This window comes from Electrona antarctica (assembly GCF_951216825.1).
Source record: "Electrona antarctica genome assembly, chromosome: 1".
NCBI classification, from domain to species: domain Eukaryota; kingdom Metazoa; phylum Chordata; class Actinopteri; order Myctophiformes; family Myctophidae; genus Electrona; species Electrona antarctica.
In genome coordinates this window covers 13,182,940-13,197,594 of record NC_136806.1, presented here as the reverse complement: position 1 = coordinate 13,197,594, position 14,655 = coordinate 13,182,940, and the positions used below count along the sequence as shown (strand labels likewise).

Sequence of the window (14,655 nt, the reverse complement as noted above, 5' to 3'; positions counted from 1 at the left end):
CTCATCCAAGCACCAATGTTGTCATAGATCAGTGGTTCCCAAAGTGGTGTCCGGGGACCCTCAGAGGTCCTTGAGGGAGCTCCAGGGGGTCCCCAGCTAAACGGGTCCATTTGTACACCCTCAGAGTTAAATTAACATTGATTTTACAAGATAAATCAGGGGTCCCAGAGATAGAAATGCTATGAAATGGGGGGTCCGTAGGCTAATGCATGTAAAACTGAGGGTCCTTGAAATTAAACGGGTTGAGAATCACATGCAGGCATCTCTTTTCAAATGGGGGTCCGCGGGCTAATTAGTGTCAATTGACATGAAAAAGATTGGGAACCACTGTCACAGATTATTTGTCCCGGACAGTAAATACCCTATCATCATTACACCAGAGCATCCTTCACTCCTGCCCGTCATCCAGGCAGCACAGGTAGCTGTAAGCCAACACACATCCTCACACCGGGCTTCCATAATAACAACATTCCCACATCAGCAAAGAGATGACATTGGTTCCTATAACGCCGATCCAAGGCACTGGCATCGTTTGCATTTTAAGGCCTGATCCATGCATTTCATCTCCTCAGAAGATGCATCACCATCTGGGCCTTTAAACTGCTCATGGCTTCTCCAGGTCACGACCATAATCTATTCTATTAATATAATACAAACTGCTCATGGCTTCTCCAGGTCACTACCATAATCTATTCTATTAATATTTTATGAACATTAGACTTTGATTCTATACACCCCCCCCCACACACACACACACCCCCAATACAATGTTTTCAGGAGCAATATACAGGCTGGTAAGACACACTTTATAAACAATTCACTGACATTTGTATCTTTTTTTTTCTTCACAGTCAACAGTTTAAGTATTGTAACAGTGAGTTACATTTTTTTTAACTGCTGTTTCAATGCAGGAAAGCAAATGTTCATTTTAGCTCAGTACTGTATCGTTATTGGCTGGATGGATGACTGTCATGTCAAAACATAACACTCTGAGACCAGTACGGTAGAGGGCACAACACAACAGAGTTGGACTATTTCCAACACCTCAAGAATGGACACATGGTTCCAGACAGTGACTTGTTCAGGCTAATTGAAATAAAACCCTGGTTGTACATGTTGTCGCTGTCAGACAAAAACCTTTGTATCTCCACATTTCATTTTTTATGTTATTGTTTTTTTTGTAAATAGCGAAAATGGCTAATCTACAAGCTCACAACGTGCCATGATGTGACGTGAGCTTGTAGATGTGCAATTTTTGTAAAAAGGTCTAGAAAACATTCACCAACAACATGCCCAAAACAGGGAACGCATGTTGAAAGTGGTTAAGTCTGTGAGTTGTATAAATATTTAACCAATGAAAATATTTAAAAGAGCTTATGACTAGGGATGCACCGATATGGAAATTATTGGCCGATGCCGATGTTTAACATATCAATGTAGCCGATAGGCTATACCAATTATAGTTGTTGTCATTTCCCCCTTTTGTGCCAGGGAAACAAAGACATTTCAATACGAGGAATAAATGTTCATAATCTACAGCTTGGTAGGCTGCAGATAACCAACACACCAACGTAGCCAACGCAAAATGTATGCTTATCAACAACAGCTAAATATCGGCTACTGCCATCGGTTAATGTCAGATTTATTTGCCCATACCGATATTGACCGACGACGGCAAATATCAGCCGATACCGATGGTGTGGCCGATACATCTGTGCATCACTCATGACTAATTATATATATTTACTTAAAATAAAACTATTTTAGAAATACGTTACCGCCTGACAGTGACAATGACAAATAGCAACAAAAAAACACTATGAAATGATCTCTGCATTGTGCCCCCTCCCTCCCCGGTGGGAATTGTGCAAGCTTGCTGCGGTTATCTTTTAGTCCAGGCTAGTTCAATGATTTCCTCAGCCAAATGCATGAGGATAAATTGCGTCATGGCGATGACAAAGTCAAACGTGAACAAGAAACACCCCCCAACACGCGGGGAGACCGACCGAACAGTCCAGGAACTCTGACTAGGATGTTACAGACGTCATGACAAATGGGGTATATGCACACAGAATAACTCTTCCTGCCTCCGAGCCCCTTCCCTATACTTCCTTAATCACAGGTGTGTTCCGTTATGGTCAAACAGAGTCAGGGTGCTGCTATTGTGCATGTTGGCTCACTGGAACTGGGTCTCAAGACTGTCCTTGAGTGGGTCCCAAATGGCCCTGTACGGGTGTGTAACTCTGAAGAGTGTACAACTGCACACATGGATTATTAGTATCACCGGTAACACCTACTGTATATCAAATGGCTGCTGTGTGTGCATGTACCCCATTAGAGGAATGAACAGAAACAAAACAAAAGTGTCACAAGTCTTTGTGAGTGAAGCTCCTGCCATCCGTGCCAATAGTGAACCCTCTTTCACAGTCACTTACAGTAGATCTTTTTCTCCCGCCGTCTTGATCCAACATAGAGTGTCAACTGGGGGCTGCTCAGAATGTCTGTACATGCCACAAAGCATGAGCAAATGTTAATTGCTTAATTGTATCGTACAGTACACCTGTATGTAAGCATCTGCATGTATTATTTTCTACTCATGTATCCAGTTTGTTTTAATTTGTCAACTCTCTAACAATCCAGACTTTTCCAGTTGTGTGGTTGTTTTGGATGAATGAAAGACAGGGCTCATACAGTACTTAGTTCTCAGATCAGCTTTCAGGGATAGCAGCACCCGGTCATTTTAGATGCTGAAATACTAATATTGCATCGTCACAAACTATGAAAAGATCATTAGGGCATGCACTTTAATCGAAAACATGTTTAGGATTAAATTAATTCTTCTTCCAATCCGGGCCTGGATTCATTGGTTTCTCCTGATGGTGTTGCCTTGCCTGATCGTCATGGCAGTGCATGTGATGACAGTGATCGTTTTCCCCCAGGTGACGATGACCACGACGGTGACGATGTCCCGTCCAGCCAGTTGTGCTCTTGAACTTCGCCATCCATAATAAAGTTGTTTTTGCCTGTTTGTCTGTAATGGTGTTAACGTGTGAACGAGCGATACTCCATTGTTCCGCTGCTCGCTGTGATAGATAGGTCCATACTGTACACAGGGGTGGGTGGGTAACTGATCTCACTGGCGGGTATCGGATGTGTGAGCGAGCTGCGTGCACAGAGCCATTGATATGCGTCCGTCCGTCCGGCCCAAAAGGTGGTTCTCTCTTGGCGACGGCCACGCTTGCGTCACGATCCCATTGTACTTCCCTCGTTAAGTCACTGATTGGAGTGTTGGCACACAGGAAAACAGAACGTATTCCATCTTCTTTTTTTTTAAAGGCCAATTTATATGTCTTTGCACGGCTGTGTCGTACGTACAGTACGACATAAATAATGCATTTTCAAATTCTGTTGAAAATACTTTTTATTGAAAATATTTTTTTGTGTTTATCTTCTTTATTTTTCTCCCTACAAAGTACCTTGTGGTCACGACGACGTCAATGGCTCTGTGTGTTTTGTCGATCAGTGCTGGTCGGGATCCCAGTGGGGCAGTTTCTCCACCAGAGCCTTGTGGTCCAGGCCGACGCTGGCCACCAGGCCTCCCTTGTTGGCCTCGGTGCCGCCGTAGTTGATGTCCTCCCCCTGGAGAGTGGTCATCTGGCCGTCTGAAACGAGCAGCGTTACGTTACGGTCAGCACACACTGTACAGCTTCGTAGTTCAGTCAGTGGTTCCCAAACTTTTTTTAGCTCGAGACTCATAAATTAACCCAGGGGTTCTCAACGTGTTTGGCTGGGGACCCCCCGGAAATGCTTTGGCCATGTCTCGCGACCCCCTCCCCGCCATTACAATACATACTGACTGAAAAAATAACCCTAATAATAGAGAAAATATATCATAAATGAATACTGAAACCAGATCTAATCATTAAGGAAAGTTTATGCATGTACCATTTCCCAGCTATTCAGTTGAAGAAAAATTTGGTGACCCCCCCCCCCCCCCCCAGAGAGGTCGCGACCCACGGGTTGAGAACCCCTGAATTAACCCATTCAGGACGAGAACCCCTTTTGGCGTTTTAAGCATTATGCTATACTTTAGCTATTGAAAAATAGCAATTCTACAAGCTTGTAGCGCAGCCATGAGCTTGTAGATCTGCTATTTTTGAAAAACCGTGAAAATGTGTTGCAAATATTTTAATATATGTTATTTCAGAGTGAACGTTTTTAACTCGTTGCAGATTGAAAAGTTTGTGAACCCTTAAAAGTTGACCTCAGAAATAGAACTAAAACAATCAAAGCTCATCATTTATGCCAGGGGTGGGCAACTGGCGGCCCGGGGGCCACATGCGGCCCCCACCTTCACTTGCATGTTAATATCAGAATACTGATATAGTATTGATTTCAGCTGTTGCAATTCCAACCCCGCTTTAATTACTTCATGACTAGTATTAAATGACTAGTATTAAAATGTTAGTCTTTTTGTGTCAAAAAGTTCATAAAGTTAACATAACTATAACTAAATGCATTTGAAATTCAATAAAAACAAAAAGGTTACTTTTCAGGTTTCCAATTTTAAAATAGCAAAAAAATAAATAAAAAAAAAAAAAAAAAAAACAGGTTTTCAATTCAAATATAGCAAAAATAGCCGATCTACAAGCTCAAACGCGTCGCATTGCGACGCATTTTGAGCTTGTAGATCGGCTATTTTTTGCTACGACAGTAAATATGCACTGTGGCCCTCTGGAGTGAAGTGTGGAAATATATTGGCCCTCTCCATCGTCAAAGTTGCCCACCCCTGATCTATGCGTACCCAGCGCAGCCAGCAGTGCAGCTCCAGCACAGATGTCCCACTTCTTAATGTAGGTTACATGGATGTAGACGTCGGCCTGGTCTGAGGCCTCCATCTCCCCCTGGGGAAGCTCCAGGAGAGACAGCACTTTATAGCCTGGAGGGGGACGGGGGGAGAGAGAGAGAGAGAGAGAGAGAGAGAGAGAGAGAGAGAGAGAGAGAGAGACACTTTCATGAGGAAATCTGTACTGTCCACTGCCCATTTTGGGGCAGGAACCCCTTTTGGTGTTTTAAGCATTATGTTATACTTTAGCTATAGATAAATAGCAGATCTACAAGGTGCCGCGCTACGAGCTTGTAGGTCTGCTAAAATGCGGCACACATCTTTGAATATATATTCTTTCAGAGCGAACGTTTTTAACTCAAATCTTTGATTCTGGGGGAGGTCCCTGGAACAACATATTTTCAGATGGGGGTCGGCGGCTAATTACATATATTTTTTGGGGTCCTTGACATGAAAATGTTTGAGAACCACTGATATAGAAAAATAGGGTTTTTCAGAAAACTGTCAGGATTTAGAAGACATTTGTAGAATCGTCCTCAGGTCTAAATGGGTTAACTAGATTAACCTTGACAGCCGTATTTTGGGCACATCATTATAGGTCAAAGAAAATAAAAAGATAATTATTCCTTTTCAAAACATGCACGGTAAATATTCTCAGGGTAGAGGCCCGTATGCTCACCTGCTCCACCTGCAGGTATGATGGTGGCATTGGGACCGAACGCCTCCTGAATGAAGTTCTTGACCTTCCCAGCGTGGGAGCGAGACACGATGACCTTGGGGGGGTTGACGACGTAGGAGGTACGCGCAGCCACGTTGGTCCCTCCCCCCACCAGCGCCCAGGCTGCCCCCCACACACACACACACACACACACACACACACACACACACACACACACACACACACACACACACACACACACACACACACACACACACACACACACACACACACACACACACACACACACACACACACACACACACACACACACACACACACACAGTTATGGTGTAAGCTTGTAGATCGCCTATTTCAAATGTTCCCGGTGCATGACACGCTTCCGTAGAAGACATAATCTCACTTCTATGGAATCCAAAACGACTGAAATGAGTCGTGATACAAAATACATATTCAAGGTGAACTGGCAAAAAGGTGCTTCCCACATTAAAAAGCTAGGAATGCCTGCTTGGACATGCTGTAGGTTAAAGTAAGGATGCATGTTGTTGACAATATTGTATTATATGCATGGTCAATGAGATCGATACGATACTGCAGTACAAGTTCATGGATTAATGCAAAATAAAATCTCATAATTGAAAAAAAAAACTGATTTGTGAAACAGCGTGAAAGGAGCCAAACACACGTTATAGCAGTATTTCATAAAGCAATCTGCACAATGTGTAGAATTATGATCTTTTGGTAGCCATACGGTACACCAGTTGAAGAAATTGCAGAAATAGACTGAAATATCCGAGATCATTAGAATTGCCTGGACATTCTTGAACTTGCATTTATGGTTTGACCACTTCAAAACACTCAAAGTACTATATAATATTCAAATAAAGAATAACCCAAAATAGGCCACCTACAAGCTTACAACATGTTATGGTGTAAGCTTGTAGATCACATCTCCAGCTTGTCACTGTCCAGGCTGCATGAACAGCGCTCAGTTTTCTGCCCCCTCTCTGTCTTACTCTATGGCTCTGGTTAAAACTAACCCCCTGGCTTCCTGTGAGTGAGGTTAGGTTTATGGTTGGGTGTCGGACAAATACCTAACACATGCACCTGCTCATTGTTATGTTATTACCCGATGCATTACGCGTACTGAATAGTAGTACACACACGTACCTGTGTATCCTGTGAAGGGTTTGTGTATGACCCCTATGACTGGTTTACCATCCACAGCCACACACACCATGGTGGTCACGTACTGCACCAGGTTCTCTGTGTGCACACACACACACACACACACCACACACCACACACCACACAACACACACACACACACACACACACACACACACACACACACACACACACACACACACACACACACACACACACACACACACACACACACACACACACACGAGGGGGGGGGGGGGTTACATAAAGATCCAGTGGAAAAATGACACACGGGAGGATCAGCAGGGTCAGCGAGGCAGGTAAGGAGATAGGGTATAAGGAGATAAAGACAGGGCGTGGCGAGACATTTAGGACAGGAGAATAGAATAGAACCAGAGTGAGGAAAAGGAGACGAGGACATATGTGAGTCTCCCATTTCATTTTGGAACCAGTGAGCCCACACAGTAGGGGGTGCAATAGTTCATCGAACTAATGGATATACCGTAATCAATCATTTTAAAAAGCAGATAATAAAAATAATATATTTTGGGGGAAACAATAGAGATGTTGTTTCTAACCCCATTTTTTAATTTTTTTATTGCATAACCCATTCTGGGCGGGAACCCCTTTTGGTGTTTTAAGCATTATGTTGTACTTTAGCTATTGAAAAATAGCAGATCTACAAGCTCACAAGCTACGAGTTTGTAGATCTGCTATTTTTTTTAATCGTGGAAATGTGGCGCAAATCTTTGAATATATATTCTTTCAGAGCAAAAGTTTTAACTCAAATCTTTGCTTCTGGGGGTCCCTGGAACAACACATTTTCAGATGGGGGTCGGCGGCCAATTACATATATTTTTGGGGGTCCTTGACATGAAATTGTTTGAGAACGACTGAAATAGAAACATAGGTTTTTCAGAAAACTGAAGACATTTTTTAAATTTCGACGGCAGGCCTAAATGGGATAAACATCATATCTACGAGCTCACACTGCTTGTGAACAATTTCACAATGTATTTTTCACTGCTGAACACAACGTATATATTAAATAAAGTAGAGCTTAAGTGGTTAATCAACCATACTAATCAATGTAGTTGTTTATATATTTAAAAATCACACTAGTGTGAAGTGAGGGGCGCTGTTCTCATCGTACATCATCATGACGGAAAATAGACACTATGCCTATTTGTTCAGACACTGTGACGTAAACTTCTCCTTTCATTGTCAATGGGAATATATTTTTTATTTTTTGTGTAGGACAAAAAAATCCATTCACATTTTTATATAAAAATAAAACAAATTATATAAAAATAATAATCAAAAGTTGCAGTAACAAAGGTCCCACACACACACACACACACACACACACACACACACACGTACCAGTGTACTCCTGCGTGGCATCCAGGGGGTCTATCCATATGGTGATGGACTCCGCAGCGACCTCCCTGCCTCCCTCTATCTTCTGGATGTCGGGGGGGATCTCACGGTTCCACACCCCGTGCTCCTCGTCCGCTGCGTTGTCGTGTTCCTCGCTGTTCACCTGAGAACAAAAGTAGGGGACGGGGGTGCACCAAATAATCCATTTAGACCTTTTTTTTTTAAAAGGCTTCTAAATTCTACCAGTTTTCTGAAAAACCCATGTTTCTATGTCAGTGGTTCTCAACATTTCCATGTCAAGGACCCCCGGATTTATCTGTATTTTGGCCGCGGATCATATCTGAAAATATATTGTTACAGGTACCACCCAGAAGCAAAGATTTGAGTTAAAACGCTCTGAAAGAATATTCAAAGATTTGCAACACATTTTCACGATTTTTCAAAAATAGCAGAACTACAAGCTCGTGGTGCTATGCACTTAGTGCCGCGCTTTGTAGATCTGCTATTTTTCAATAGCTAAAGCATAACATAATGCTTAAAACACCAAAAGGGGTTCGCGCCCAGAATGGGTTAATCAAACTAATCAATTTAATGTATTATTTAAAAAAAATCTACAAGCTCAAAATGTGTCACATTGTGATGATTGACTACGACACAAGGTGTAAGATAAAGCTTAGGGTGAGTAATCGATCCGTTGATATAGTATATGGTCTCTGTCGTGTGGAAACCACATATGTCCAAAACCAACTTCAGGATTCAAATTCAAAAGTAGCTAAAGTAGCAGATCTACAAGTACAGAACACATTACTTTGCACCGCGTTCCGAGCTTGTGGATCTGCTACTTCTGATGCATTTGTGTGACAGTGTATACTATAGCATGATCAAGTAGGCCATGCATTTACGCAAATTTGGAGATACAGTAAGAGGTTTCTGCCCGACAAATGAAATAAACGATACACGGTCTATATGTACTGTGTACTGTATCGTTTTCCAGACCCTGAGCAAGGTGGCAAGACGGCCCAATCCCACACTGACCCAGCAGACTATAAACATTAATAGTTGAAAAATGAATTGAAAAAAAAAGATATAGTTAGCCTTAAACAAAAGTGCACAGATGTAAATGACAGCATCAACCACATTCAACCTGGCATCCGTCCCTACTTTGGGCAGGTCATTACATAGAGAGATTACAGACAGAGGAAACAAACAGCAGCCAAATCTAAAAGCTTGTAGATAAACTAGTTTAGCTATTTGACGTAAATAAAAGTACATACGGCTTAAGTGGTTCAACGCATGCAATCTGCTTTTGTTTGCCTGCTTTTGTCTGAACAACTGGTCACAAAAGCCTGAAGAGTAACTTTTACAATGACAATAAGGTGTGTCTCGGATCGTGTTTCAAATTCTTCTATAAGAAAGTCAGGCACCCACACTATTAAGCCCTACCAAGAAAAGAAAAAGAAGGAAGCAGTTTCTCAATATGTCAATGTCAAACTATCATATTATTGAGATTATTATTGAGATGACTATTATACAGGCGTTACTACTAATTTCCCTCTATTTAATTTAAAAAATCAGACCAGTCTGAAGCGAGTGGTGCAACAGCACCCCCTATTGGTACTCTAAACATAGTCACATTGGTACTCTAAACATAGTGACATAGTCCCATAGTGACAAAGCTGTTCCTTGGAGTGGTTGCACCACTCAAAAAAGACAATCCTAGATGTAGGTTTCTCCATGTAGATCCCATACAGGGGAGGTCCCATGCAGAGAGACATTAACCCATTCTGGACGGGAACCCCTTTTAGTGTTTTAAGAATTCTGTTATACTTTAGCTATTGAAAAAATAGCAGATCTACAAGCTCATAGCACGGCACCGCACTACAAGCTTGTAGATCTGCTATTTTTGAAAAATCTTGAAAATGTGGCGCAAATCTTTGAATATATATTCTTTCAGAGAAAACGTTTTTAACTCCAATCTTTGCTTCTGCGGGGGTCCCTGGAACAACATATTTTCAGATGTAGAAACATAGGTTTTTCAGAAAACTGTCATGATTTAGAAGACTTTTTTTATAGCCCCAGAAATAGCAGCTCGACAAGCTCACAACGCTTGCACAACAGATCTAGTATTTTAGGTGTGTGATTCGTGCGAACCAGGTTCGTAGTCCATGCATAAACAAGGCATTAGTCACCACCACCATCTCCTTCTGAACACACCCAGTGCATGCACACACGCACGCACGCACGCCCTTCCATTTGCTTAGCTGTGCTCACCGTCAGTTCAGGATAGGTGTTCTTGATCAGGTAGTACATCTTCCTGTGTGACCGGAGGTCCCCCAGCGTTAGAGCCTCATTGGCGCCCTCTTTGGTTTTACCCTTGGAACTCTCCGCCAGGGCGTTCTCGTCACGGACCTTCTTCACCTGGGGAACACAACACAACGCAACGCCCGATGTTATACTTTGTCACATGGGAGTGGCATGCAACTGATAGCTGATATACAATTGATTGTATATTGTACAGTACATCAGGTTTAAAGTGGTTCAGTCTATCTGTGCTTTTTATAAATATTTAACCAATGAAAAGTGCTAATAAGAGAGTTTGTCACAACATACTAGTACGTAAGGGTTTTGGAGCTTTATGCCCGACAGCAACGATATACAATCGTATAACAGAGGTTGGTTTAGAGATGGGCACCGATAACCAACACTGTCCTGTGACGACTACTGTAGCTATCACCACTGCACCAGATATATGTATCCGCTACCGAGGACATGGGCTGTGTGTAGCGCCTTTTTTAAAGTGTGTTAAAATGACACAGCAGGAAATATGTTTGGCTGATTTGCATCAGCAAAACAACAAAGTTGCTAACAAGTTGAACTTGTTGAGAATTAACTTGTTGAAAATTGCTTGTTTACCAGTTGAGTGTGCATGCGCCACTGATGTGCCTAGTACACTACCAACCATGCGTTGCTAATGCAGGGGTCTTCAACACGGGGTCCGGGACACTAGTATGGCATCTTCAGCGGGTTTGATGAAATGGTGCCGCAGCACATTTTGGAATGACGCGTTGTCACCATCCTACTATAAATGCGACCACGTCTCTGCGTGCGCGTGTGTACGGTTGTAATGCACGTAACTCGAGAATCGTTTGCCCAACCGACTTCAACACCCCCGCAGGGAGTGCAGTGCCCCCACACCTACACTTATACAGTATGGGCACAGACAGATAGTTACTGTAACATGGGTGCTATGACAAGTTGACAACGGGTATTATTAGGTTCCCAAGTTGCATCGTTCTCAAGTAGGCCGGTGGCCGACGGGCACGTACAGGTCTAGTTTACTCAAACAAGCTGAAGAGTCCATGCTCACGTCAGGGGGTCTTGCTATGAAAAACGCTGAAGACCCCGGCTTGCTCTACTGGACAAAATCAACATTTAATTTCACCTCGATGCCACCTTGTACTGCAGCCTCCACCGACAGAGCCAGCAGGTCCCTCAGATCCACTGGTTTCCTTTGTCTGCACGGACGGAGATGGAGGGAGGGGGGGGAGAGAGAGAGAGAGAGAGAGAGAGAACGGTGGAAGGCAGACAGGGTAGGACGCAGGGGGAAGTAAAAAGCACATTAACCAAACCATTCCATCAACGATAAAAAGCCATTAAAATAATCAGAGGGGAGACAAGGAGAGGCAGGAGAGAGAGAGAGAGAGAGAGAGAGAGAGAGAGAGAGAGAGAGAGAGAGAGAGAACATGGTGTAATGATGAAGGGAGAAAGCAAAGGAAGGGTGCAATTGGTGAATATGAGGAAGAGATTGATTTCATTGTGATGAGAAGTTCTTAATGCATTCATTCAATCACCATTAAGAACCACATAGAAATGAATGGAGGCAGAGAAGAGAAGTCGTGCAGGAGGACAGAGAGAAAAGGAGAACAGCACAGGATGGAAGGAGGAACGTGACAGTGACAGGAGAGTGTGAAAAAAAGGAAATATGGGTAGGTAGGTGGAAGGAAGGGAGGTTCAGAAAAGACACATGAGAAAACGTCAAAGCGAAAATGTAAACGTTAAGTCTGAGTCATACTTTCGGCAATTTTCATTGTGCAACACCTGCATGCGATCAAGTATGAACTGATGTACTCGAGGGTACAGGTCAGGACACTTGAGGACACTTAAAGGACCACTTCACCACTTTTCAACCTATCTTCATATAATAGGTCCTCACTAATAATCATGATAAAATGGCACGATTTGTTTCTACTCAGTCTGTGTCTCATAGGAGGGCTGTGGGCAGTTTAGAAACCGTCCTCCAGTGACATCATCATTAGGCAGATTTATTTCTAAACAAAGATTTTTTTTTACAAAAATGTTTAGATTTTCATTATCGTGAGAACGATGGCTTTGCATTCGCATTGCAACTTTTCAGGACTAGAAAGCCTGCAGTTTCTATTAGCATGTATTCCCCATCGATGATGTCACTGGAGGACGGTTTCTGAACTGCCCACAGCCCTCCTATTGCGCCATTTTTTTCATGATTATTAGTGAGGACCTATTATATGAAGATAGGTTGAAAAGTGGTCCTTTAAGTTCCTGTTTGTTTTTTTGTTTTTTTATTTGAAGCACCCAATGCTTCAAATTAGAAGAAGAAAAACAGGAACTTTTAACGATATGTTAAGACAGAAATGTCGACCACAATGCAAACAAGCCCCTGGGGCGTTTATCCTTTTAGTATACCAGTAACTTTTGACCGTAATGCCTGTGCTGTTAACTATCTTGTTTTTTTTTAAAAGAAAGAATAAATCAACCAATAAACCATTGAATGTTAAAACCGTTGGTGCAATATTATTTTTAATTAAATGTTGCACCAACGCATTTAGTTTGTAACATTCACTAACAGACATGTTGGCTATGATATGCCAGAATGTAACAATAAAGAGTATATTAAAACCTTGCATATTTTTCTTCAGTGATATAAATCGTTAAAACATTTGACAAATCTTAGCAAACACATTTCTGAAAAGACCCTGTTAGCTTAACATTTTGGTTTGCAGTACAGCACAGTGGGCCTACATGTACATGCAAGTTTTTAGGCCTAGTAGTATTTTGAATCTTCTGTCTTTGCATAAAGTTTATCATGCAGCCTTTGTTGCTTGATTATTGTGACTGGCAGTTGGTTTGGCACACGTGCAGTGGTGGTGGTGGTGGAGAACATAGAGATAAGAGTCACTCACAGTGCAGATAATATAGTGTCAATATGCTAAATGCTCTCTCTCTCTCTCTCTGAAAATACCAGTTCTACGACGAGTTGAGCTTGTAGATCTGCTATCTTCAAAAGATTATGCATTTTGAAAACGGTCTGTATCCATGTGTTACTCTGAGATGGTGTGAAACCAAAAGGATAATTTGTAAACACTCAATAGTTAAATTATTAGCATAGGATTGTATTTGATATCTCTCTCTCTCTCTCTCTCTCTCAATATGAGAGTCATATTGAACAGTCAGAGAACCGACTACTACTGTCTACTGTACTGACTAGCCCCATATGTGCCCTCTCCCTACGCTCATTCTGTAGCTCGGAGCTACAGAATGAGCTTAGGGAGAGGGCACATATGGGGCTACTGTACTGACCTGAAAGCTGCCAGGCGGTTGGAGATGACCCCGGCGTACAGGTGGTAGATGACGCCGAACCCCAGCAGGCAGAACACGGCCACGCCGAGTGGCGACAGGCGGATCCCCATGGGAGCCATTCCGCCCATGGAATGATCAGACCAGATCACAGCACAGCACTTCAAACGGATCTATAATACACTCTGTCTGACACACACACACACACACACAACTTATGTGTACAAAACCTCCTGGGCTGCCAATGAATCAACCAGATGCTGGTGTGTGTGTGTGACTTTGTTGTTGTCCAGACAGACAGCCCCGATCTGCCGTCCGTGTTGTCAACGCAAGCTAATATTATTAGCCAGATGTATGTGCTTAATGGCAGCAACCGACATGTTCTAATGTCAACTTTGCGGCCAAAAAGGGCGAAACTTCAGACTCTTCGCTCGTTGGGACTTCAGTGCGTTATATAATGAAGATTGGATGTTGAATACTAGTCCCAGTCGTCCATGCAAAGCAAACCATCATGTCATCACCACCACCATCATCACAACAGAACTACCTCTGTTCTGCCTGTCTGCTTCCTCTCTACGTGCACACACTGGGAGGAGACTATACAGTTCTCTACCGGGTTGTCTTAGTGATGTCATCATATGGGCTGTGGCTCTGGTGACTACATTAGTATGTGTAGTACAGTAGTACTACACATACTATATAATATATGGTGTTGTACACCAGTGGTTCCCAAACCTTTTCATGTCAAGGACCCACAAATTGACACTAATTAGCCCGCGGACCCCCATTTGAAAAGACATGCCATGGGACCCCCATAAGAGAAGATTTTCAACCAGTTTCATTTCAAGGACCACCAGTTTTACATGCATTTAGGCTACGGACACCCATTTAATGGTATTTCTATCTCTGGGACCCCTATTTATATCAATGTTAATTTAACTCTGGGAGTGTACAAATGCAACCAAATGGA

The 14,655-nt window shown here is 42.6% G+C and overlaps 1 protein-coding gene across 3 annotated transcripts; it reads right to left on the bottom strand.

Annotated features, from left to right (window-relative positions):
- Positions 1-787: 787 nt before the first annotated feature.
- bpnt2 (3'(2'), 5'-bisphosphate nucleotidase 2) lies at positions 788-14,259 on the bottom strand. 3 transcript variants are annotated; one of them, XR_013790672.1, is made up of 9 exons: positions 13,689-14,259; positions 11,515-11,587; positions 10,344-10,490; positions 8,076-8,235; positions 6,696-6,791; positions 5,526-5,687; positions 4,805-4,939; positions 1,657-3,662; positions 788-1,617 (listed from the first exon to the last, which is right to left on the bottom strand). XR_013790672.1 is itself a non-coding variant. In XM_079508342.1 (8 exons), exons 1-8 carry the CDS (start codon positions 13,814-13,816, stop codon positions 3,520-3,522), a joined length of 1,044 nt encoding a protein of 347 aa, XP_079364468.1. In that variant the 5' UTR covers positions 13,817-14,259; the 3' UTR covers positions 788-3,519. The 3 variants fall into 3 exon arrangements, 1 of the variants encoding a protein (XP_079364468.1); XR_013790673.1 differs by having other exon boundaries at positions 788-2,243; positions 2,298-3,662; XM_079508342.1 differs by having other exon boundaries at positions 788-3,662.
- Positions 14,260-14,655: the final 396 nt, after the last annotated feature.

Excerpts from the sequence above, each read along its gene's own strand:
- bpnt2 (XM_079508342.1), bottom strand. The coding sequence starts at position 13,816 with ATGGGCGGAATGGCTCCCATGGGGATCCGCCTGTCGCCACTCGGCGTG. Across the intron at positions 5,688-6,695 it reads ACCCTTCACAGGATACACAG|CCTGGGCGCTGGTGGGGGGA; the intron begins GTACGTGTGTGT and ends TGTGGGGGGCAG. Across the intron at positions 4,940-5,525 it reads CATACCTGCAGGTGGAGCAG|GCTATAAAGTGCTGTCTCTC; the intron begins GTGAGCATACGG and ends GTCCCCCTCCAG.